At 39.3% G+C, this 27,312-nt stretch overlaps 1 protein-coding gene across 1 annotated transcript in view; it reads left to right on the forward strand.

Annotated features, from left to right (window-relative positions):
* Window positions 1–27,312, forward strand: part of HECW1 (HECT, C2 and WW domain containing E3 ubiquitin protein ligase 1) — a 270,983-nt gene that overhangs the window by 97,042 nt on the left and 146,629 nt on the right. The window contains exon 5 of the mRNA XM_070369359.1: window positions 1,309–1,478. Within this exon, the coding sequence (XP_070225460.1) occupies window positions 1,309–1,478 (170 nt within the window). The remainder of the gene's footprint in view (window positions 1–1,308; window positions 1,479–27,312) is intronic.

The raw sequence follows: 27,312 nt of genomic DNA on the forward strand, positions 1-27,312 counted from the left end.
GAACAGACCTTTCTAAGGAGAAAAGACTCAGGCTGTCACACATTTCTATGGGTGATAGCTGAGTTCTACAAATTTCCGTGATGTTTATCTTTTCCAATGTTTATCCCACCTCACAGCAGTATATAATAACGCAAGAGTGGAAGAACAGTGTTGTTACGGAGACTGCTCTGAGTCAATTCAAAGTATCGTTTAAATTCACATGAAAGCTCCTGTACTTTTTTCCATCAGTGACAAATTCCTCCAAACACCTCACAACTTATACCATACTTGAGAATCAATCCGATGTATTTTTAACTGTTTCTTTTACTTAAGTATAAGTAGGAACAATTTTTTGGAAAATACTTTAATAATACAAAAATTTTAATTATGTTTTTGATATTATAAATTTATTTCCAATAAATATAAGATGATTTCAGATTGTCGGCAGAACAGCTATAAACCACTATCACCTCTCTCTCCCCTCTACACACAGCATGAAATTTTACATGATCAGATACTTTCAATTACAGGGAACGGCTCAGTTTTCAAAGCCTTTCCTCCTGACAGCATGGTCTCTCCTCAGAACTCTCCTCACTGAAGTGCATTAGCTCCATGGAGGCCATGATTTTTTTCTTTCCTCCAATGCCCCTGCTCTTCACTCTTTTAATCTTCATCTTTCTTTTTTTTCTCCTAATTCTCTCTTTCCTTAGTCAGTGAAGATCCTATTTACTGTGAGACTAGAGCCCTTGTTTTTCTGTCTCCACTTTGAAGAATTTTCACCTAGACCCACTGAATTTTCCCAGATGGATTTCCTCTCTCAGTGTGCACCCAGGTTTCCTGAGGTAACCCTCAGCCTTATCCCAACCTGCCTGAGGAGCACCAGAAGTCCAAACCAGAAAGGGTCAACAGTCTTCTCTTGAAAAGCATAGTGACCACAATGCCAGTATTGATTTATTACAGGCAGTTCTTACCAAACCAATTTAATATACGTCAGTAAATGTTTCATGTAATGGGTTCTGGAGACACATCAGTCCATATTTTGTAATGAGGTGAAAAACGGTGGTTCAGGATTGAAATTTTTTCTGTGTTTCAAATGGACTCTTTTCCTTGTATAAAACCTAATCTAATCTTTTGGGCCTTCCCTGATGGCTCAGACAGTAAAGAATCTGCCTGCAATGCGGGAGACTCGGGTTCGATCCCTGAGTCAGGAAGATCCCCTGGAGAAAGGAATGGCTACCCACTCCAGTATTCTTGCCTGGAGAATTCCACAGACAGATAATCTTTAACCTTACTAAAACACACAAAATTGAAATATCCTCTATTTTATAGATTTCCAGGCCATGGGGTTGAAGAAAGGGATGTTTTTCAACCCAGACCCTTACCTGAAGATTTCTATTCAGCCTGGGAAGCACAGCATCTTTCCTGCCCTCCCCCACCATGGACAGGAGAGGCGATCCAAAATCATTGGCAACACTGTGAACCCCATCTGGCAGGCTGAGGTGAGTGCCCGGGCCCTGAAAAACGGGCTTAAGTGACAAAGAGAAGTGACTGACCATGAAGCCCACGTGCTACTCCCTCCCTTCTTGGAGCCCCAAACTCTTCTGCTTAGTTCATGGTTCTCTTGGTCCTAGAGGGGGGCCATGTTTTCCTTGGGTTGTAGCTCCTAGGAATTTTTTTTTAAGTGGGTGAAGTGGAGTTTTTTTTATATTTATTTTTTTTAATTTTTATTGAGTATAGTTGATTTACAATGTTGTGTTATAGCAAAGTGAATCAAGTATATAGCAAGAATATAGCAAAGTGAATCAGTTATACATATATCCACACTTTTTTAGATTCTTTTTCCATACATACCATTAGAGTATTGAGTAGTGTTCCCTGTGGTAAACAGTAAGTCCTTATTCGTTGTCTATTTTACAGCTCAGATGGTAAAGCGTCTGTCTGCCTGCAATGTGGGAGACCCAGGTTTGATCCCTGGGTCAGGAAGATCCCCTGGAGAAGGAAATGGCAACCCACTCCAGTATTCATGCCTGGAAAATCCCATAGACCGAGGAGCCTGGTGGGCTACAGTCCATGGGGTCACAAAGAGTTGGATAGGACTGAACGACTTCACTTTCACTTTCAGTGTGTATATGTCAGTCGCAATCTCCCAGTTTATCCCTCTGCCCTTACCCCCTGGTAACCATAAATTTGTTTTCTATGTCTATGACTCTGCTTCTGTTTTGTAGATAAGCTCATTCATCCATGTTGCTGCAAATGCCTTTATTTCTTTCTTTTTTATTATTATTATATATATTATATATATATATATATTATATATATTATATATATATATATATATATATATATATTATATTACTATATTATATGCATGTAAAACATTTTCTTTATTCATTCCTCTGTCGATGGGCATTTAAGTTGTTTCCATGTCTTGGTGGGTACTGGAACCAGTACCCCAACATACGAGGGGACGACTGTAATAGCCTCTTCATCTGATTCTGAGCCTGCAAGCAGAACTCCCTCTCTCTGCCTTTCTGTGGGAGCAGGAAGAAATGCATTCTCACATACTTCCCACACGTGTGGCCCTTGAGTGAGAGTGACAAATTTAAACTGTGTCCGTCTGGACCAGTTCCAGAGATTCTCACACTGTCAGGTTCCTGGGACAGGTAAAACAATAAGCCCTAGAATAACACTGGGGTTGCATACTATTTGATTTAAATAGGTATAAATTTAAATAGATTTAAATCATTCACACCATCTTCCTGGTTTGCTTGGTGCTAGGCAACTTGCTGGAACTTTTGAATAGTTTGATGAATAGTCTGATGAAGGTGATTTTCTTCTCCTACATGTGTCTCCTCCGCCAGCTGGGAGCAAGGAGGTTCCTCAACAAGACCTCATCTGGCTCAGCCTCACAGTGACTAAGTCTTGTCCGAGAGAACTAGCAGAAAGTTGTCACCCCATTGACTGCCTAGCTCCCTTCTTTAGCTTGAGGGAATAATCTGCAGACTGCGTGGCTTAAGGAACAGGGAGGCTTAGGACATGAAAGTGCTGCAATATAATGTAGGAGTTAAAAGCACAGCTTTGCAGTGACACAGACCTTGGTTCAAATCCCAGCTTGGCTAGTTATTAGTTGTGTAACTTTGAGAAATCAGTTATCCTCGATCTGAGCATCATATTATCCTTATCAGGCTGGTGCTGATGGTCCAAGGCACTCACTTTGGGCAGTATTCTTTTATTCTTCAAAGTAGATCATCTCTGATGCAGAACTTTCAAGTATCCTTGACAAGAAAGTGTAGATATCTGGGGACAAAGATTTTTCATTTTCTGCTTCCTAGGCTTAATTAGGCTTTATAAGGGCTTCCCAAGTGGCTCAGTGGTAAAGAATCCACCTGCCAACATAGGAGACCCAAGAGACTTGGGTTTGAGTCTGAGGTTGGGAAGATCCCCCAAAGCTGGAAATGGCAACCCACTCCAGTATTCTTGCCTGGAAAATTCCATGGACAGAGGAACCCAGTAGGCTACAATCCATGGGGTTGCAAAGAGTAGGACATGTCTGAGTACCACACATGCTTTGTAGAAGGTGCCATAAGGGAGATAGAGTTGTATTTGAGCTTCTTACTACTTTGGTTATCAACAGACTGAAAGCATGCATAGTGCCACTAGCATGGAGTCATGAATCTTAAATGATTTGTTCCTACATTCCTGGCTATTCTTGGCAGTTATTTATGGACTTCTCACTGCATTCCTGGGAATACAAGATGCCACAGAAATTTATAGTACATGAAAAGAAAAAAGCCTCTTTCTTCTGAAGAACTTTAGAGAAGCTTGTACTAAGACCTTTAGCCATAAAGGTATTATTATAAGTCTCAAAGAGCATTTATAAAATCCAGCACCATCAGAATATGTTTTGGCTTAAAATGTCAACTAGATTCACTTTAGGTTCTGAAGCAATTTCTGAATCTTTAGTTCAGATTTATTTTGCTCTGCAAGGACATAGCAAGCTCTCAGTCTTCCTCTGCTTCTTGACCTACTCGGGTCTTTCCAGCATGCTGTGGCGAAGGTTTGCATCCCAAAATAAGTTCTACCATGTGTCTCCCCCACAAGGCTCAGACTGAGCTTGTTTCACTTGCTTTCTCAAGTTAACCAGAAGAGTAACTGGCTGAGAAGTGATTTAAAACAGTGGTTTGTGTTACTGCAAAGCTGTATTTTCAAAGCCCCTAAATGAGCCTAGAGTGCCCAGTGCTCAAATGTGGATGTCTCAGCCCCAGTGGAGATCATCTGAGGCCTTCGATGACCCAGCGTCTTTTACCACTTGTGTCAGTTAGGGATGCCTCTGGCTCTGAACTAGAGAAAGCCTGGCCAGCTGTGATATTTCTCACAAACAGTAAGTCCAGAGGGAGGTGCGCAGGCAGTGCAACCACTGAGCACAGCCCCCAGGGACCTGAGCTTTCTGGGTATTCCTACTATACCTCAGCAGATGGCTCTCCTCTTCCTGTCTGAGAACTTCAAACCCAAGTTCCAGGTAGGAACAAAGCAAAAAAAAAAAAGAAAGAAAGAAAGAAACTTTCTTCTTGAAAGGCTTTCAATTTTTATCCTGTAGGAGAAGCCCTTTTCAGCAAAAGCCCTATTAACTGTCACAGGACCTCACCTATTTGGGAAGATCTGATATTTCACTTCCCCGACTCCAACAGGGAGGGCAGGGGAAGAGGCGGTGAACATGGGTGCTGAATAAACGGGTTTATAGTGTCCGCAGTGTGCTTCAGTTGTACTTCCAGCACCTTTCACCTCCGACACTGTACTGAAGTCACTCTCAGTGGCTGCTTTCACGTGGCTGTATAAATTGTTTCTTTGCTTACATCTGCCTAAAATGGACATCCTCAACTAATGCTACCAGTGACTCCTGCTTATCCATAGATTCTCAGCTAAAATACCACCTCCTGCCTGGTACCCTCTCCTAGGCCTCAGAAGGAAAGTGCTCCATCCTCTGCTCCTTTGTCCAGACTTCTACCAGAGTATCTTTTATTTGCACAGCTGTCTTCCTCATGAGACTTTGAGCTCCTCAAGGAAAGAAATCCTGTCCAATTTATCTTGATACCTCCAGTTCCCAGAGCCTAATCCTGGTAGTTTCTATAGGGCTTACTATGCCAAGCCATGTTCTAAATATGTTATATAATTAACTCATTTCATCCTCATAACAATCCTGTAAGATATGTACTATTGTTATCCCCATTGAAAGATGAAGAAACCAAGACACAGAGAAGTTAAGTGATTTTCCTAAGATCATACAGCTGGTAAATGACAGAACCAGAATTTGAACCAGTTCAGAGCCTGATATTGATCAGTTTTGTGCATGGGTGGTTGTGAATAAATTCTGGAGAAAGTATCTATAGCTTGTATCAGATACTCAGAACGACCATTATATCCTCTTACTTTAGGTGAAAAAAATCAGTTGACATCTACAGCATTGAGTGATAAGGCCCACGTCAATTATCAAAAGCTTAAGTTGTTCTTTCCAGCTAATTGTATGAATGCCTACTTCTGGAGAATAAGTTTAAAGGATAAATGAATTTTTTAATATGGGGAAAGCAAGGTGAAGTTCTCATGGTTGATTATTGATTCATTTAAGAAATATTTATTGTGCATCTACTCTGTAATAGAAGTTGAAGTGGCAGGAAGGACACAAAAATGATTGATAGATAAGACCCCACAGGCACATGGAAGGAAACAATACAGTGAAATAAATGTCCTAATCAAGGTGTGGACAGGATGCTGCAAAGCACTGAGGGAAGACCTCACAGAGGGTGCACTCTTGGACTTGGGTCTTGACAAGGGGTAGGACATTTTGGGGGAGAGGGAGGGCATTCCAGGTGCATATGCAAAGGTACCAAGGCATCCACAGACACTTTGGGGCAGTTCAGAAACGTCTCATGGGTGTAGCTTGTGGTGTGCACGGACGTGAGATGGCAACTGAGCTGGGTTTACTTTAATCACACACATTGCGTGGTTTCCTGACCTCCTTACAAGTGAAAGGTAATGTTGGCTTCTGGGTCTCACATTGCAACCCATGGTGAATGAAATGAAGATTCCTTGCTCCTGATGGATTTATGCAAGCCAGTAAATCTCTATGCAAGAAGGTAAATGAGGATCAAGTGTCCTACTTTCTGTATTTGCTAATTAACATTCCAGCGATGTTCAGTGAGAAATAATTGATGTTGCTCGCAGTTAAGAGCAAGAATACCCTTTAACATGTAATTTAAATGCTAAATTTATTTCTATGATTAATGTTTCATTAAAGTCTTATGTGATTTTTTCAAATTTATGCAAGTTCAAACTTGAAACATATTTTTGCTGATTAAAACAGGCTAGCTAAATCTTAGAAAAATTAAAGTTACAATTAGAATTTTTAAATGAGGAAAAATGGAGAGAAATAGATATTAAATGTAATGCAGACTAAAAAAATTAAAAAGAAGACTTCCAAGTTGATTGATTTATCTCTTTTTTTATTATTATTACTGTAATTAGAAACTTCTTTTCACCCTGGGAACACTCTTCTTGATTTTAGGTCTGTTTACTTTCCAGGATGGATATAATGAGCATTTATAAGATTATAACTTCACAGAGAAGTTAAACAGAAACAGCAGCAACTAATGAGTTTGGGGTTATCTGTTCAGCATGCTTATATACAGAGTATACTTCTGCCTCTAAATAAAACAGGGAATTCCTGAAAGTGGAGTCTCAGAAATATCAAGCAGGTTGAGCAGATATTAAAATTGGGCCTGGGCCCTGGTGTATATTCATCTCTACCCAGTCTCTCTGCTTCTCTCAGAGCTGGGTTAATTAATCCCCTTACTACTCCAGTCTGGTCACAAGCTCAGAGGATTAGAAACCAAGTAACCTTAAGGCTTCCCTGGTGGATCAGATGGTAAAGTGTCTGCCTACCATGTGGGAGACCTGGGTTTGATCCCTGGGTCGGGAAGATCCTCTGGAGAAGGCAATGGCAACCCACTCCAGTACTCTTGCCTGGAAAATCCCATTGATGGAAGATCATGGTAGGCCGTAGTCCATGGGGTCACAAAGAGTCAGACATGACTGAGCTACTTCACTTTCACTTTCTTTCTTTTCAACCTGAAGGAAACACCATCTCATAATATGATGTGTCTGATGGAGTAGAGCTGCCTTAGACTGCTGTGCTCCAGGAAGGCCTCTCTGAGTTGCTGTCATGTGAATTGAGAAGCCAGACATATGAAGAACTCGTTGGATGTGCATCTCAGACAGAGGAAGCAGCCAGTGTGAAGTCTTGGGTGTAACAAGCTTGCATGTCTAAACAGCAGGAAGGTCACTGTGGCAGGAAGATGTCAAGTATGGAAGGGATAGGGTCAGGTATAAGATAAAGTGTGAGAGAGAGGCAGGGAAGTGATTGGGATTTGATTGTAAATGTGGTAAGAGGCCATTGGAGGAGGGAAGCATCTGATTAAAACTTTATAAAAATTATCCTGCTTTTATATGCAGAATGGATTATAAAGAGGCTGAGATGAAAGCAGTTGATTTTGCTTCTGGCTCTCATGGAGCAGCATGTGACACATTAACACAACACAATGAGAAAAGCCAGTTAAAAGACAAAAATTAAAAAGTGGTGATGACCTATGAGAATGGTTAAAACAAGCAGAACTCATATGGTTAAGATCCTGGAGAGGAAGGAATTGCGAGTGAACCAACTTTCTTCTACTACTTTTTAAAAGAGCAGTAAGGTAGGCAAAAGGAGAAGGCAATGGCACCTCACTCCAGTACTCTTGCCTGGAAAATCCCATGGACAGAGGAGCCTGGTAGGCTGCAGTCCATGGGGTCGCTAAGAGTCGGACACGACTGAAGTGACTTAGTAGCAGCAGCAGCAAGGTAGGCAAAAAGCTCCTGAAGGTTTAAGAGGAGTTTGATGTCATCTCATGGTACTGAAAAGACAAAGTAGGAGTTCTGGATCCTCCAAGGAGGAGGTGACCTAGAAAACCCCAGATTCTCAGTTGGATTTCTGGCTGGCTAAGTATATGATCTGTGTGTGCTCAGTTGCTCAGTCATGTCTGACTCTTTGCAGCTCTATGGACTGGGACCCTCTGTCATGGAGATTCTCCAGGCAAGAATACTGGAGTGGGTTGCCATGCCTCCCTCCAAGGGATCTTCCCAAGCCAGGGATTGAACCCAGGTCTCCCTCACTGCAGATGGATTCTTTACCGACTGGGCCACTAGTGAAGCCCAAGAATACTGGAGGGGGTCGCCTATCCCTTCTCCAGGGGATCTTTCTGACCCAGGAATTGAACCGGGGTCTCCTGCATTGCACACGTATTTTTTTACCAGCTGAACTACCAGGGAAGCCCATAAGTATATGATCAGGGCCAACCTATGGTAGAAAACTTGAAGACAGCTCAAACAACTCAATCAGTCTCTGATTAAAAAAAAAAAATCTGACCCAGTAATGATAAAAACAGACACATTGAGGCTTATTGTTGGAGTTTTTTAAATGTAGATTTTAAATACTTTGTATATGTTTTCAAACTTAAAAAGCTAGACATAGACAATAAAAAGATAAATATAAAATGTCCACTACCTTGAAAATTAAGCAAAAAAACTCCTTAAAAATCTATGAGTCAAAGAAGAAATCACCAAAAAACCTATTTTAAAAAATATTTTGAACTTATTAAGTTATAATGAGCATATGACATATCTAAACTTGCAGGATGCAGCTAAATTAGAAAAGAGCTAAATATCAGTGTTCTGAGTTCACATATGAATAAGCTACAAAATTAAGAGCAAATCAAACAAAAAGAGAGCAGAGGGAAGTATACTAGTATAATGAACATAAATGCAAAAATCACTGAAGTAGAAGACAAATGCATAATATAGAAAATTAACAAAAATCAAAATGTAGTGTTCTTATATTTATTAAAAAAATAAGTGTATATTATAGTGTTTATGCTAATAAATTTGAATGGAAAATTCCTAGAACAATATCTTACTAAACTTACATGACAATAAATAGAAATGCTGAATAGTCTATTAAGGAACTTAAGTATGTAATTTAAAAACCTTTCCACAAGGAAATTTCTAAGACCAGAATTGTCACTGTTGAAATCTCCCAGACATTTAATAAAATAACAATAATCTTGTACAAATTCTTCCAAAGAAAAGAAATGTGTTTTATGAGGCAAACTTGTTTTATACAACCAACAAAACTTTGATACCAAAATCTTACAAGGTCAATACAAGAAAGGCAAATTTCATTCCAAACTCTCTCATGAAAATCTGTGCAATTATCCTAAACAAAACATTGACTAATTGAATCCAGGAACATAAAAAGGCTAATACTTTACCAAATTGTGTTTATTCTAAGAATGCTAAAAGCTCAATTGATGTAGCTGTTTTTCTCTGGCACCAGTGTTGCCATCATTTGCTGAACTCCAGCTGAACAAGAAAGGGAGTAACTAGTTCTCTCTGTTATGATTTGTACTAGGCTTCCTACAAATCTAACAATGGTAAAACACCCAGGAAGCAATTAGACACAAAACTTGCTCACAGGAGTGTGCCACCATTACCAGAAGCTCACATAATTTGTTAGTTTATGAACTTCCCTCCAGTGTCTGGTATATATCTGCATAGGACTTCAAAAAGATCTGCAATTCCTGATCACTGCTGTTGATTTCTTGTTCAGAGTCATGAAGCTGTATGCTCTCTACCATGTGTAACAATTATGCCAAATGATATCTAGTTAGGAAAACTGCATATGGATAATGTGCTTAAAATCTCCCATAGTGGTAAGTATTTCATTATCTAACAAAACAACAAAAATCTTCCATCTACTGGTAATTGTGAATATCAGAATTTTTTTGTGAAGTATCTAACTGCAAATAGAAAAGCAGTGCATAGATGCACAGTTTGGCATTATAAGGGGTTTGGGTTTTTTTTTGGTTTGTTTTTTGGTCTTTAATCCTCCTTTTATGATTATTTTTATCTTTATTATCTTTATTAGGAAATAACTTTATACATAAATACAATTTATTACAAACAAGTGAAAAAACTGCATTTATTTAAAACTTTACATTATGACAGTTTTGTGTATTGGTAGTCGCTCAATCATGTCCAACTCTTGAGACCCCATGGAGTGTAGCCCACCAGCCTCCTGTATCCATAGGATTCTCCAGGCAAAAATACTGGAGTGGGTAGCCATTCACTTCTCGAGGGAATCTTCCCAACCCAGAGATTGAACTCTGGTCTCCTGCATTGCAAGGCAGATTCTTTACCATCTGAGCCACCAAGGAAGCCCAGTTTGTTCTTTTTGCTGCAAGTACCATTCAGTTGTATGGCTATACATATTATTTATACACTTACCTGCTAATAGACATTCAGATTGTTTCCAGATATTGACTATTGTGAACAAAGCTGCTATGGATATGCAGGTACAAGTCTTCTTTCTCTCAAGAAATACCTAGAAATGGAATGGCTAGATCATTTTAGTGGGTGAAAACTGCCCAAAAGTTTTCAGTGTGGTTGCACCAGTTCATATTCCCACCAATAGTGTTTGAGAGTTCCAGTTATTCTGTGTCCTCATAAACACTTGGTATTCTTTCTTAATTTTAGTTATTCTCAGTTCAGTTCAGTTCAGTTGCTCAGTCGTGTCTGACTCTTTGCGACCCCATGAATTTGCAGCACGCCAGGCCTCCCTGTCCATCACCAACTCCCGAAGTTCACTCAGACTCACATCCATCGAGTCAGTGATGCCTTCCAGCCATCTCATCCTCTGTCGTCCCCTTCTCCTCCTGCCCCCAATCCCTCCCAGCATCAGAGTCTTTTCCAATGAGTCAACTCTTCGCATGAGGTGGCCAAAGTACTGGAGTTTCAGCTTTAGCATCATTCCTTCCAAAGAAATCCCAGGGCTGATCTCCTTCAGAATGGACTGATTGGATCTCCTTGCAGTCCAAGGGACTCTCAAGAGTCTTCTCCAACACCACAGTTCAAAAGCATCAATTCTTCAGCGCTCAGCTTTCTTCACAGTCCAACTCTCACATCCATACATGACCACTGGAAAAACCATAGCCTTGACTAGACGGTCCTTTGTTGATAAATGGTAACTTAATGTGGTTTTACTTTGCATTTGTGTGATGATTAATGGTATTGAGCATCTTTTCATCTGCTTATTGGCCATTTGTACATTTTCTTTTGAGAGATATTTGGAGATATCTAAGGGTTTGAGAGTTCTTTATATACTCTGATTCAAGTTCCTTGCCACATATCTATTTTACAAATATTTTCTCCCAGTCTGTGGCTTGCATTTTTATTAGTACTATATTTTAAAGATGAAATGTTTTATATTTTTATGATGCCTAGTTTATCAGGTAATTTTTTCTTGATTCATGCTTTCTGCATTCTATCTAAATCTGCCCAAGTTAACAAAGATAACTATTAAGTTTTCTTCTAGGAGTTCTATAGTTTTCATTCAGTTCAGTCTCTCAGTCATGTCCAACTCTTCATGACCCCATGGACTGCAGCACAGCAGGCTTCCCTGTCCAACACCAACTCCCAGAGCTTGCTCAAATTCATGTCCATTGAGTCAGGGATGCCATCCAACCATCTCATCATCTGTCATCCCCTTTTCCTCCTGCCTTCAATCTTTCCCAGCATCTGGGTCTTTTCCAGAGTCAGTTCTTCACATCAGGTGGCCAGAGCATTGGAGCTTCAGCCTGACCATCAGTCCCTCCAATGAATATTCAGGACTGATTTCCTTTAGGGTTGACTGGTTGGATCTCCTTGCAGTCCAAGGGACTCTCAAGAGTCTTCTCCAACACCACAGTTTAAAAGCATTGATTCTTTGGTGCTCAGTTTCTTTATGGTCCAACTCTCACATCCATACATGACTACTGGAAAAACCATAGCTTTGACTATATGGACTTTGGTCAGTAAAGTAATGTCTCTGCTTTTAGTATGCTGTCTAGGTTTCTCCTAGCTTTTCTTCCAAGGAGCAAGTGTCCTTTCATTTCATGGCTGCAGTCACCATCTGCAGTGATTTTGGAGCCCAAGAAAATAGTCTATCACTGTTTGTATTGATTCCCCATCTATTTGCCATGAAGTGATAGGACTGGATGCCATGATCTTAGTTTTTTGAATGTTGAGTTTTAAGCCAGCTTTTTCACTCTCCTCTTTCACTATCATCAAGAGGTTCTTCATTTTCTCTTTGCTTTCTGCCAAAAGTGTGGTGTCATCTGCATATCCTAGGTTATAGATATTTCTCCCTGAAATCTTGATTCTAGCTTATGTTTCATCCAGCCCAGCATTTTGCATGATGCACTCTGCATATAAGTTAAAAACAGCCTAAATGTACTCCTTTCCCAATTTTGAACCAGGCCACTGTTCCATGTCCCATTCTAACTGTTGCTTCATGACCTGCATACAGATTTCTCAGGAGGCAGATAAGGTGGTCTGGTATTCCCATCTCTTTAAGAATGTTCCACAGTTTGTTGTGTTCCACACAGTCAAAAGCTTTGGTGTAGTCAATAAAGCAGAAATAGATGTTTTTCTGGAATTCTCTTGCTTTTTCTGTGATCCAATGGATGTTGGCTTTTTTTATCTCTGGTTCCTCTGCCTTTTCTAACTCCAGCTTGAACATCTGGAAGTTCGCAGTTCACGTACTGTTGAAGCCTAGCTTGGAGAATTTTGAGCATTTCTTTGCTAGCGTGTGAGATGAGTGCAATTGTGCAGTAATTTGAACATCCTTTGGCATTTCCTTTCTTTGGGATTGGAATGAAAACTGACCTTTTCCGTTCTGTGGCCACTGCTGAGTTTTCCAAATGTGCTGGCATATTGAGTGTAGCACTTTCACAGCATCATCTTTCAGGATTTGAAATAGCTCAACTGGAATTCCATCACCTCCACTAGCTTTGTTCGTAGTGATGCTTCCTACAACCCACTTGACTTTTCACTCTAGGATATCTGGCTCTAGGTGAGTGATCACACCATCGTGGTTATCTAGGTCATTAAGATCTCTTTACTGGGATCACTCATTTATGGTGTTTGTGTCAGGAAACCAAAGTAATAAAAGATGATTACTTTATTGAAAAAAAAAGATAGTTTTTGTATAGTTGTTCTATGTATTCTTGCCACCTTTTCTTAATATCTTCACTTCTGCTAGGTCCATACAATTTCTGTCCTTTATTGTGTCCATCTTTGCATGATATGTTCCCTTGGTATCTCTAATTTTCTTGAAGATATCTCTAGTCTTTCCCATTCTATTGATTTCTTCTATTTCTTTGCACTGATCACTGAGGAAGGCTTTCTTATCTCTCCTTGTATTCTTTGGAACTCTGCATTCAGATGGGTATATCTTTCCTTTTCTCCTTTGCCTCTCACTTCTCTTCTTTTCTCAGCTATTTGTAAGGCCTCCTCAGACAACCATTTTGCCTTTTTGCATTTCTTTTTCATGGGGATGGTTTTGGTCACTGCCTCCTGTACAGTGTTATGAACATCTGTCCATAGTTCTTCAGGCACTCTGTCTATCAGATCTAATCCCTTGAATCTATCTGTCACCACTACTTTATAATCGTAATGGATTTGATTTAGTTCATAACTGAATGATCTAGTGGTTTTCCCTACTTTCTTCAATTTAAGTCTGAATTTGGCAATAAGGAGATCATGATATAAGCCACAGTCAGCTCCCAGTCTTGTTTTTGCTAACTGTGTAAAGATTCTCCATCTTTGGCTGCAAAGAATATAATCAATCTGATTTCCGTATTGATCATCTGGTGATGTCCATGTGTAGAGTCTTCTCTTGTGTTGTTGGAACAGGGTGCTTGCTATGACCAGTGTGTTCTCTTGGCAAAACTCTATTAGCCTTTGCCCTGCTTCATTTTGTACTCCATGGTCAAACCTGCCTGTTATTCCAGGTATCTCTTGACTTCCTACTTTTGTATTCCAGTCTCCTATGATGAAAAGGACATCTTTTTTGGGTGTTAGTTCTAGCAGGTCTTGTAGGTCATCATGGAACCGTTCAACATCAGCTTCTTTGTCATTATTGGTTGGGGCATAGACTTGGATTACTGTGATTTTGAATGGTTTGCCTTGGAAACAAATAGAGATCATTCTGTCGTTTTTGAGACTGCATCCAACTACTGCATTTCAGACTCTTTAGTTGACTCTAAGGGCTATACCATTTCTTCCAAGGAATTCTTGCCCACAGTAATAGATATAATGGTCATCTGAGTTAAATTTGTCCATTCTGGTCCATTTTAATTCACTGATTCCTAAAATGTCAGTGTTCACTCATCATCTCCTGTTTGACCACTTCCAGTTTGTCTTGATTCATGGACCTAACATTCCAGGTTCCTCTGAAATATTGTTCTTTACAACACTGGACTTTACTTCCATCACCAGTCACATCCACAGCTGGGCGTTGTTTCTGCTTTTGCTCAGCCTCTTCTTTCTTTCTGAAACTATTTCTTCAATCTTCTCCAGCAGAATATTGGGCACCTACCAACCTGGGGAGTTCATCTTTCAGTGTCCTATCTTTTTGCCTTTTAATACTGTTCCTGGGGTTCTCGAGGCAAGAATACTGAAGTGGTTTGCCATTCCCTTCTCCAGTGGGCACGTTTTGTCAGAACTCTCCACCATTACCTGTCCATCTTGGGTGGCCCTACACAGCATGGCTCATAGTTTCATTCGGTTAGACAAGGCTGTGATCAAAGTGATCAGTTTGGTTAGTTTTCAGTTTTACAGTTTTAGCTTTTTAAAATATGCTTCTAGGATCCATTTCCAGTTTATTTTTGTATATGGTGTGAAGTAAAGATTGATCTTCATTTCTTCCATATGGATGTTGAGTAGTTCCACTACCTTTTGCTGAAAAGAGTTTCCTGCTTCCTGTACTGTATTGGTACCCATATCACATTTCAGTTGAACAAATAGTTGTGGGTCTGTTTCTGGGCTCTCTATTTCATACCATTGAGGAATCTGTCTTTCTTTCATCTTTGTGACTCTGTCTTGATTACTGTACCTTTCTGGTAAATCTTGAAACCACTAGAAAAAGTCTCTCAACTTTGTTCTTTATTTTATATATATATATAAAATTTTATATTTATATAATTTTATATTATAAATTAATTTATAATTTAATTATAATTTAAATTATAAATTTTATATTATATATAATTTTATTTATTTTTGGCTCTTCTGGGTATTTGTTGCTGTGTAGGCTCTTTCTCTAGTTGCAGCGAGCAGGGCTTACTCTCTAGCTGTAGTGTGAGGGCTTCTCATTGTGGTGGCTTCTCTTGTTGCAGAGAACAGGCTCTAGGGCTTGTGGGCTTTAGTAGTTGTGGCACATGGGCTCTAGAACACAGGCTCAATGGTTGTGATGCACAGGCTTGATTGCTTTGTGGCATGAGGGATATTCCAGGGCCAGGGATTGAAACTGTGTATACTGCATTGGCAGGTGTTTTCTTTATCACTGAGCCACCAGCGAAGCCCTTGTTCTTCATTTTAAAAATTGTTTCAGCAACTTCCAGTTGCTGGTTCCACATGTAAGAAGCTTAGAAGTTGACCGTCCATCCTAACAAGTGAAAATCTGAACAGACTGAAAAGTCAACCTAGATTTGAAAGAGAGGGGAGGACACAGAGTGAACTGTGGTACCCAAGATCAGAGAGACAGAATGCCAAATACAGGGAATCATGACTTACCAGAGCAGAGACTCTTGGCAGAAACCTACCACATGAACCAATGATGAATTGCTGAAGGTCCAATATGCACAATTCGGACAGTTTAAAAACTCCAAAAGAATCCAGCTGTAGGGTGGACCCCACAGCATTGTAATATTTATCTCCAGGAACTCGACCAGGTTCTCACAGTAAATATCAGAGAAAAAATTCCCCTCATGCTTCCAGCAAGGGGAGGGGACAAGGAAGCATTTTCAAAGTACATCAGAGCCCTCTGCTCTTAGCAAGACCTGTACTCAGAAAATTATTTAACCAGAGCCTAACCTGCTGGAGTATTATCAGATCCTAACTGACATGGGAGAAGAGAAATAGTCAGCTTCAGCCCACTCTGGCCATCCTGTCCCACCTAATGGGGGAAAATATAGAGAAACATTTAAGAAGTTCACATTTCAGAGGTGACAATTTTGCAGGGTACAAAATTTTAGATTATTTGTGGTTTTTTTTTCCTCTCAGCCACTTTTCACATTTCATTCCATTCTCTCCTTGTTTGCTTTGTTTGTGAAAGTGAAGTTGCTCATTCATGTCCAACTCTTTGGAATCCCATGGACTGTAAGCTACCAGGCTCCTCTGTCCATGGGATTTTCCAGGCAAGAGTACTGGAGTGGGTTGCCATTTCCTTCTCCAGACGTGGCAACCTTCTGTTTGTGAGGAGAAGACAAATATGATTCTAATCTTTGTCCCTCTGTAAGTAAGATGGTTTTTTCTTCTTGCTTCTTTCGGATCTTTTTGTATTTGATTTTCTGTAGTTTGAAAATAATATGTCTAGTGGTAACTTTCGGACATTTGTCTTGCTTGGTGTTCCCCAAACTTCCTAAATTTGTAGTTCAGTGTCTGACATTAATTTGGGCAAATTTTCATCATTGTAATTTTCTGTATTTCTTCTGTTCTTTTTTCTCTTTTTTCTCCTTCTGGTATTCCCACTATATATATGTTATTCCTATTGTAGTTGCCCCACAGTCCTTGGATGTTTTGTTCTGTTCCATTCAGCATTTGTTTTCCCAGTTTTTGATTTTGAGAATCAGAATTTTACTGATACATCTCTAGCTCAGTTTTTTCTTTTTTCTCAGCTGTGTCCAGTCCACAAATTAGCCCATCAAAAGTATTTTTCATTTTGGTAACAGTTTTTAAAAAAATCTCTATCCTTTCTTTTTGGCTCTTTCTTAGGTTTCTCATCCCTCTGCTCACATTGCCCATTTGTTCTTGCATGTTGTCCATTAGAGCCCTTCCTGTATTAATCACAGTTCTAAATTCTTGGTCTAGCACTTATGACATCCCTAAACTCCAATACTTTGTCCACCTGATGCAAAGAGCTGACTCATTTGAAAAGACCCTGATGCTGGGAAAGATTGAGAGCAGGAGGAGAGGGGACAACAGAGGATAAGATGGTTGGATGGCATCACCGACTCGATGGACATGGGTTTGGGTGGACTCCGGAAGTTGGTGATGGACAGGGAAGCCTGGTGTGCTGTGGTTCATGGGGTTGCAAAGAGTCAGACACGACCAAGCAACTGAACTGAACTGAACCATGTCTGGTTCTGATGCTTGGTGTGTATCTTCTTTTTTCTTTTTTTTGCTTTTTGATGTGGCTTATAGTTTTGGCTATCTTAATAGCCAGATACAACATACTAAAGAAAAGAAACAGCAGTAAATAGAACTTTAGTAATATGGTGGTAAGGTGTGAGAGGATGTTTACAGTCCTATGAGTAGATCTCAGTTTTTTAGTGGGCCTAAGTATCTTTTTCAGCTTGATAGAGAATCTTTACAATTGTAAAGTTCTATAGTTGACAATATAATAGTTGATAATCTCAAAGGTTTCCCCCAACTAAGGGCAGGAACAAGGCAACAATGTAACCTCTCACCTCTCTTTTTCAACATTGTACTGGAAATCCTTGCTAATGGAATAAAGCAAGAAAAAGAAATATAAGGTATATAGATTGGGAAGGAAGACTTAAAACTTTTTCACAGATCATATGATTGTCTATGTAGAAAATCCAAAAGAATCAACAAAAAACTCCTAGAACTAATAACTGATTATAACATGATTGCAGGGTACAGAGCCAATATAGAAAGTCAGTTGCATTTATATATATGAACAAATGAAACTTGAAATTAGAAACACATGAAATGCTTAGATATAAACCTATCAAAATATGTACAAGATCTGTATAACCACAAAACTGAAGAATGAAATCAAAGAAGAACTAAATAAATTGAGATATATTCCATGTTCATGGATAGGAAGATATATTATAGAGCTGTCTGTTCTTCCCAGCCTGATCTATAGATTCAATGCAATCCCAATCAAAATCCTAGCAAGTTATTTTTATGACTTGTATGACTTGCTGACAAACTAATTCTAGAGTTTATATGGAGAGGCTAAAGACCCATAATAGCCAACACAGTATTGAAGGAGCAGAGCAAAATTTTAGGACTGGTGCCACCCATCTTCAAACCTTACTGTAAAGCTACAGTTATCAATACAGTGTGGTATTGCCAATACATACATGCATGCATACATACATACATATATACAAGTAAACCAATGGAACAGAATAGAGAGCCCAGAAATAGACCCCCATATGGTCAACTGGTCTTTGACAAAGGAGCAAAAGGCAATACAATGGAAAATAGAAAATCTCCTTAATAAATGGAGCCAAAACAACTTGACATTCAGATGCAAAAAAAAAAAATGAATCTAGCTATAGACCTTACACTCTTCACAAAAATAAACTCAATATGGATCACAGACTTGAGTGTGAAATGAAAAGCTATTAAACTCCTGGCAAAGAAAATAGGAGGAAACCTAGATGACCTTGGAGAGAATGATGCCTTTTTAGATACAACATCAGAAACACAATTTGTGAAAGAAATAACTTACAAGCTGGACTTCATTAAAATGAAAACTTCTGCTCTGTGAAAGACAATATCAACAGAATTAGAGGAAAAGCCACAAACTGGGAGACAGCTTTTACATGAGAATTATAAACATCTGATAAAGGCACGTTATCCAAAATATACAAAGAACTGTTAAAATTCAACAATAAGAGACCAAATATCCAAATTTTAAAATGTGCCAAAGATCTTAACAGACTACCAAAAAACAGACAGATGGCAAATAATCATTTGAAAAGATGCTCCACGTCATATGTGATCAGGGAAATGCAAACAAAAACAATAATGAGATACCACTACACACCTGTTAGAATGCTCAAAATCTAGAACACTGACAACAGCAAATTCTGATGAGGATGTGGAGCAGTAGGGACTCATACATTGCTGGCAGTAGTGCAAAACTGCTACACCCACTTTGGAAGACAGTTTGGCAATTTCTTGAAAACTAAACATACTTTTGTACCATATGATCCAACAGTCAAGCTCCTTGTTATTTACCCAAAGGATTTGAAAACTTATGTCCACACTAAAGCCTGCACATGAATATTGATAGAAGCTTTACTCTCATAATTGCCAAAATTTGGAAGCAACCAATATGTCCTTCAGCAGTTGAATGGATAAATGTTATAAAACAGTCGTCCATTGTCCATCCAGACATTCAGTTCAGTTCAATTCCGTCACTCAGTCATGTCCGACTCTTTGCGACCCCATGAACCCCAGCATGCCAGGCCTCCCTGTCCATCACCAACTCCCAGAGTCCTCCCAAACCCATGTCCATTGAGTCGATGATGCCATCCAACAATCTCATCCTCTGTCGTCCCCTTCTCCTCCTGCCCTTAATCTTTCCCAGTATCAGGGCCTTTTCCAATGAGTCAGCTCTTCGCATTAGGTGGCCAAAGTATTGGAGTTTCAGCTTCAGCATCAGTCCTTCCCATGAACACCCAGGACTGATCTCCTTAAGGATGGACTGATTGGATCTCCTTGTAGTCCAAGGGACTCTCAAGAGTCTTCTCCAACACCACAGTTCAAAAGCATCAATTCTTCGGCACTCAGCTTTCTTTATAGTCCAACTCTCACATCCATGCATGACCACTGGAAAAACCTTAGCCTTGACTAGATGGACCTTTGCTGGCAAAGTAACGTCTCTGCTTTTTAATATGCTGTCTAGGTTGGTCATAACTTTTCTTCCAAGGAGTAAGTGTCTTTTAATTTCATTGCTGTAATCACCATCTTTTTTATGAGCTATCAAGTCATGAAAAGACATGGTGGAAACTTAAATGCATATTAAGTGAAGAAGCCAGTCTTAAAAGGCAGACTGTATAATTGGAACTATATGACATTCTAGACAGGACAAAACTATGGAGAGAGTGAAAAGATCAGTTGTTTCCAGGGCTTTATAGAGGAGAAAGATGAATAGGAAGAGCACAGAGGGCTTTGGGAAAGTGGGAATTCTCTATATGATATTCTAATGATGGATGTAAGTCATCATACATTTGTGTAAACTATTAAAATATACAGCAGCTAGAATTAACCCTAAGATAAACTCTTGACTTTGAATAATTGTAATATAGATTGCATTTTATGATATGCTGTGTAATGCTGGATGATGCCTTGAATATTATAAATGCCATGTAGAAAACGTTGTGCATTTTGTTATGTTGCTTCAAAAAACATTGAATTCAGCTCACACTGTCATGCATTTGGTTAAGCTCATGCACACTGGTTAAGCTCACACTGTCATGCATTTGGTTAAGCTCATGCACACTGGTTAAGCTCACACTGTCATGCATTTGATAAGCGGTACCTCAGATCAAAGTTTGGTTCTTTAAGCTCTAAACACAAGCTGAGTTCATTTGTCCTCTGCATTTATGATTCTGGGATTGACCAGAAACTTGGGCCAGGTTTATAAACAAAATTTGTCTCTCTTCTTTCTAGAGTTCCTCTTTCATTCTCTGGTAATGCTGGTTGCCCCAGGCTCCTTTGCCTGGTTCTTCCAGCCAGAAAGATGGTAGAATTTTTATTGGAGTTTTAGCTGCTCAGTACCACTGTTGAGTGACTAAAGCTATTGATACATTCAGGTCAAAGACACCGAATAAGGAGAACTTATTCTATGCCAGTCTCTTGTTTCAGTGAACAAGTATCCATAATTCAACTATTAACAAACAGTTATTTCACATTTTTCTAGGTCTTGTCAGTATTTGGATTATTTTTATATAAGTAACTGTAGTTTTCTGTATTGTTCTTTGTAAATGTTTTATTAAAGTATAAGCTTAAAGTCCGTATGAGCCACCACATTGACAACATAAGGAAAAATATGTTTATTATAGTAGATCCAGAAAAAGTCATTAATGAAATTTGATATTCATTACTGATTTTCAACAACTCTTAGAAAACTAGAGAATAGAAGGGAACTTCTTCAATATGATTTTTAAAAGGAAGAATAATAATAAACTCTACAGCATACATCATACTTGATAAAATATTGAAATACATTTCCTTGAAATTGAGAACATGACAAGGATGAACGCTTTAGCCTCTCCTATTTAAAATTGTACTAGCAATCCCAGCCAATACAATAAGGAAAAATACCATCAGAATTGGAAAGAAAGACTGCATTTATTCTCAAATAACGTTGTATAAGTAAACAGTGTACAAGACTCAACAAACTATTCAAATTAATACATGAATTTAGTGAAGTCACTAAATAAATAAAAGTCAATGTAAGGTATATTTCTATAGGCAAATAGAAATTTTAAACAACTTAAAGATACCATTTAGAATTGCATCAAAAAGCATTAAATACCTTGGACTAAATCTAACAAAAATGTGGATGATCTCTATATTGAACACTACAGCATTTCTAAGAGAAGTTAAATGCAGACTAAATAAAAGGAGAGATATTATATGTTCAAGGCTTAGAAAACTAAAGTGTTAAGGTGTTAGTTTTTCCTCAGATCTGTAAATTCGATGACACATCAATCAAAATTGTAAGAGGTATTTTTAATGTTAACTGGCAAGCTAATTCTAAAAATCTATATAGAAAAGAAAGAGACCAAGAAGAGGCAAGAGAATCTGATAGAAGAAGAAAAGCAGAAGGACTTCTATTACAAGATATCATGATAAATATAAACCCATAGGAATTAAGATGGTATGGCATTCAGGACTTTTGTGAAGGTGGTCCATGGAAGATTCCATGCTTCCACTGCAGGGGGCATGGGTTCAATTTCTGGTTGGGGAACTAAGATCCCACAGGCCTCATTGTGCCTCCAAAAAAAAAAAGACAGTATGACATTGGCACCAACAGACAAGTAGCTAACAGAATAGATTACAACCCAGAAGTAGATGCACATGCATATCATTATTGTTTTATGACAGTGGTAATATTAATACAGTAAGAAAAGATGGCCTATTCAAAACTTGGTGTTGGGTCAGTTTGCTGACCATGTAAAGAACAAATGAACCTTAAATGCAGTCTCACAAGATACACAAAAGTTCATTCCAAAGAGATTATAAGTCTAGATATGAAATGATAGCAATAAAGCTTCCAATTCATAACAAAATATGTGAGAATACTTCATGACCTTGTGGAAGCCAAAAAATTCTTAAGTTGAACACAGAAAGCATTAACCATAAAATAAAAGGTTGATCAGTTGGATGATACTAAAATTCAGAATGTTCATCAAAACTCTATATTGAAAGCAAACCTCAAAAAATATTGAGCTATATCTCAATAGCAAAGAATTGGTATCTAAAATTCACAGACTGTCCCTACAAATCCAGAAGAAAAGGACCAAAATTAACAGAAATATGGACCAAAGACTTGGACAGGCACTTCACAAAGGAGAATGTCCAAATGCCAATAAATACATTAAAAGAGTGCTCAACTTAAATAGTTATCCAGGACTGAAAATTAAAAGTACTGTGTGATACCACTGCAAATCCACCAGAATGGCTAAAATGAAGAAGATCAATATCTGATGCTTGTGAGATGTTAAATAAGACTTTCACAGTACTGACATATGTGAGGGGTGTTGGGGTGTGGGTGGAGAAAGGGGATCAGTTAGGGAGCAATTGAAGAAGCTAAGTGGGAGACGATGAATCTTGGACCAGAATAGTGGTGGTGAACATGGAGAAGTATAGCTGTAACTATAATTAGTTGTTGTGACTCACTTTTGTCTACTGGGTCCCTTCAATACCCCCAGCTACAGTGCACCTAAAGGAGGACTCTGTCATGTGAGAGGAACATCAAACAGTACAGGGAGAGCAGGGTAGCTTCTAGTGCTGGGGTTGACTGTGAGTCAGAAACAACAACAAAGACATTCCCTACAGTAACCAAACCACAAGCCACTGCCCTGACAACTTGAGTCATACATGAGCATATACTCACAAGGGTCAGGCTTAAGAGTATTCTTTTATATACCAAGTAATAATAGATTATTTACTAGTTATCATGTTCAGTCAACCCCATATCATCATGAGTAAGAATGAGACCTACTGGGTGGGGAAATTACAAAAACCTGATTGAGTAGAGCAGGCAGACCAGCTTAGGTTAAAAACATCCCCTCTAGAGATAAATACAGGTGCCTGGCTGAAGCCCTTGAGCCCCACAAAGTAAGCACAATAGCTTAGTGATTACTGTAATAAGCCAGCCCTAATGAGTTGTAACCAAACTAATTGATTTAAAATAGATTAACTTTAGTCCTGATGGATTAAAAATTAAGTAATTTAATCAGATATTAAATTGCACTTGACCTGGACAAGGTAAGCAAGATTATAAACCAAAAATTCACTTTTATGGAAGAAAAGCATTCTTCAAAATGCAAAGCTGGCACCAGTGGCTAGAATGCAAGAAGCCCTAACTAGCAGCCCTGCCCAGGACAATAGTTTAAAAAGATGACTCTTGAAGTTCCTTGATATAGACAACCACCATATAAACACCAAATCAGTCCTTTCTTTGGCTAAACTCTAATAAAAGGGACTCATGAATGGAACACCAACTTAAAAACTCCAGTGGTACTGCCTCTAGTTCCCAGGTGATGCCCAAGGCTCATCCACTAAACCTAGGACTCAAACAATTTGATGTCCACTGGTTAAAGTATTCCTTGTATTTGTCTGTTAGCATCATTTTGCAGCCTCTGAAAAAAATAAGATGGAAGTGGAGGTTTTAAGAGGATCTGTAAAACCAAATGCCTCATAATTTCTCATGGAGAAATAGAGTGAACTGGATGAGGGGTTGGCTTAGGACACCCATCCATGGGACCAGTGGTGTGCCAGAGCCAGCACATGTGGGCTCCCAGGAGCCACCATGCACATCTCTTCCTGACTGCACATAATGAAGTGAGGTCAGCCATGGTGTACATATTAACACCAAGAAAAAGGCAAACACTACAAATCAGAGCTGGAATCAGGTAGTCTCTTTCATAGATTGAAATTTATTAAGCTAAAGACCAACACCAGCAGCAACGTCATATTTTGGCTGATAGGAAAAATCAAAGGTAAGGCTAGAGTCAGGCAGAATCTATCAAAGTGGATTTCTGAGCATGCAGCCTTGAGAAAAATAGAAATCAACAACAGATGAGTCAAAGACATGGGTTTAGGAACCAGGATCAGTTGGTTCCTAAAAGGAACAGGCAGGCAGGTGGAAGAAAAACCCATGGAATTTCAGAAATGGTATGCAGTCGTCCTTGGCCTATCTGTACAAACTGGCCACATTTAAAAAATGAAAAAGAAATAGCCAATAGGGACTAAGTCATATTAATAGAAATGGCCAAATTCTTTGGACTCTCTTTCCTTACTGAGCAGAAAGTCCACTTCAGCAAGGCCCATTTCCGACTGATTCCTTTCTTCTGGGGCTCTACTAGGTCTCCATCTTTTTCTCCATAAGACTTGCATTGCAGGAAGTAATGCTGTGCCCAGTGAAAAATCTCAAGTTATAACAGGCTTTAATTTATTTTGCTTTCTCAGCCTTTTTTAAGTACTTTGGATAATTAGCCTAGAATAAAGTTAATAAAGGAATACAAACAAAAGTCAATATAAACAATAGCATCTTAAGTTAAAAATATCAAAGGAAAATCAATAGAGTTCTTGTCATTTTATCAATGACTTTAATTTGAAATCTTGTAATGACTGAATTACTGTGTTTAGGCTATTGATTTCATGTATTACAAAATTATTATTATAGTAATTCCATGATTAATTAGCTAATCTCACATTTTCTGAGATTTTATTTTTGTAAAAGCTTATGGTTAACATTTAGGCTGTATCCAACTTTGGCTAAAAGAATATTTTATTTAAGGGAGGCACTTAGTGGATATGGGTATAACTTAGTATATCTGTAAGAGAGACATACAGAAGAAATACAGTGCAAGTCCAGTGACTTACAGGGTAAGTGAAAGAGGTAATTATTCAGCCCATACATAATGTGGAACAGTAGATGGTAGATCCATAATTATGGAGTTAGCAGTAAGGTTTCAAACCCAGCTAAAATAACCAAGAAAATATTTGAGAAACAGATATTTTATATGCCTGCCAAACCGCACACTATAGATAGATAGATGGGTAGTTATACAGTCTGCTTAGTTGAGTTGCCTCAATTCAGTGGTGTGGTACCATAATCATTTGTTAATCTTCCAGCCTCTGCATTCAGCCATGCTCAACTATCTCTTAAAGATGTCTTGGGCATATGCTATAACTTTCTGATCACTTTTAGTTGTAGATAATCCAATCAAGTCTAGTTTCATGCTCAGTTTAAATCTCTTTTCCTCCTATTCACCATAGACCAGGATTGTGGTTTGAGAGTCTGGGACTGAAAGGAGACATACTCTGTTCTTTTCTCCCTTCCCCCCATTCCAACACCTTCAAGAGAAATGAAATCACTGTAGGTGTCTGGGGATCCCCTCATCTTTTCCTACAGGGATAATGGCTCAATTGTTGGGAACTATGATTGGGAAAGGGGGAGATAGAGATTTTCTCAATTTATGGGCTTCCAGATGGTAGAGGGAACAGTAGGGGTTCTGGCCTCAACTTTTAGCCCATCTCTATACATGAACCGTGAACTTCCTGATGTTCAAGCTGGTTTTAGAAAAGGCAGAGGAACCAGAGATCAAATTGCTAATATCCGCTAAGAGAGTTCCAGAAAAACATCTATTTCTGCTTTATTGACTATGCCAAAGCCTTTGACTGTGTGGATCACAATAAACTGTGGAAAATTCTGAAAGAGATGGGAATACCAGACCACCTGGCCTGCCTCTTGAGAAATCTGTATGCAGGTCAGGAAGCAACAATTAGAACTGGACATGGAACAACAGACTGGTTCCAAATAGGAAAAGGAGTACGTCAAGGCTGTATATTGTCACCCTGCTTATTTAACTTATATGCAGAGTACATCATGAGAAACCCTGGGCTGGAAGAAGCACAAGCTTGAGTCAAGATTGCCGGGAGAAATATCAATAACCTCGGATATGCAGATGACACCACCCTTATGGCAGAAAGTGAAGAGGAACTCAAAAGCCTCTTGATTAAAGTGAAAGTGGAGAGTGAAAAAGTTGGCTTAAAGCTCAACATTCAGAAAACGAAGATCATGGCATCTGTTCCCATCACTTCATGGCAAATAGATGGGGAAACAGTGGAAACAGTATCAGACTATTTTGGGGGGCTCCGAAATCACTGCAGATGGTGACTGCAGCCATGAAATTAAAAGACGCTTACTCCTTGGAAGGAAAGTTATGACCAACCTAGATAGCATATTCAAAAGCAGAGACATTACTTTGCCAACAAAGGTCCGTCTAGTCAAGGCTATGGTTTTCCTGTGGTCATGTATGGATGTGAGAGTTGGACTGTGAAGAAGGCTGAGCACTGAAGAATTGATGCTTTTGAACTGTGGTGTTGGAGAAGACTCTTGAGAGTCCCTTGGACTGCAAGGAGATCCAATCAGTCCATTCTGAAGGAGATCAGCCCTGGGATTTCTTTGGAGGGAATGATGCTGAAGCTGAAACTCCAGTACTTTGGCCACCTCATGCGAAGAGTTGACTCATTGGAAAAGACTGTGATGCTGGGAGAGATTGGGGCAGGAGGAGAGGGGGACGACAGAGGATGAGATGGCTGGATGGCATCACTGTCTCTATGGACGTGAGTCTGAGTGAACTCCAGGAGTTGGTGATGGACAGGGAGGCCTGGCATGCTGGGGTTCATGGGGTCGCAAAGAGTCGGACATGACTGAGGGACTGAACTGGAACTGGATAGGTGTGGATCACTTAGTGACCTAACATTTTCTATGAGCACAGAAATGCCGAACCTGAGGTCACATAGCATCCTGTAAGTTCAATTCAGTTCAGTCGCTCAGTCATGTCCGACTCTTTGCGACCCCATGAATCGCAGCATGCAGGCCTCCCTGTCCATCACCAACTCCCGGAGTCCACCCAAACCCATGTCCATTGAGTCAGTGATGCCATCCAACAATCTCAAATTTTGTTGTCCCCTTCTCCTCCTGCCCTCAATCTTTCCCAGCATCAGGGTCTTTTCAACTGAGTCAGCTCTTCGCATCAGGTGGCCAAAGTATCGGAGTTTCAGCTTCAACATCAGTCCTACCAGTGAACAGCCATGACTGATCTCCTTTAGGATGGACTGGCTGGATCTCCTTGCAGTCCAAGGGACTCTCAAGAGTCTTCTCCAACACCACAGTTCAAAAGCATCAATTCTTCGGCACTC

This window comes from Bos mutus, chromosome 4, assembly GCF_027580195.1.
Source record: "Bos mutus isolate GX-2022 chromosome 4, NWIPB_WYAK_1.1, whole genome shotgun sequence".
NCBI lineage: Eukaryota > Metazoa > Chordata > Mammalia > Artiodactyla > Bovidae > Bos > Bos mutus.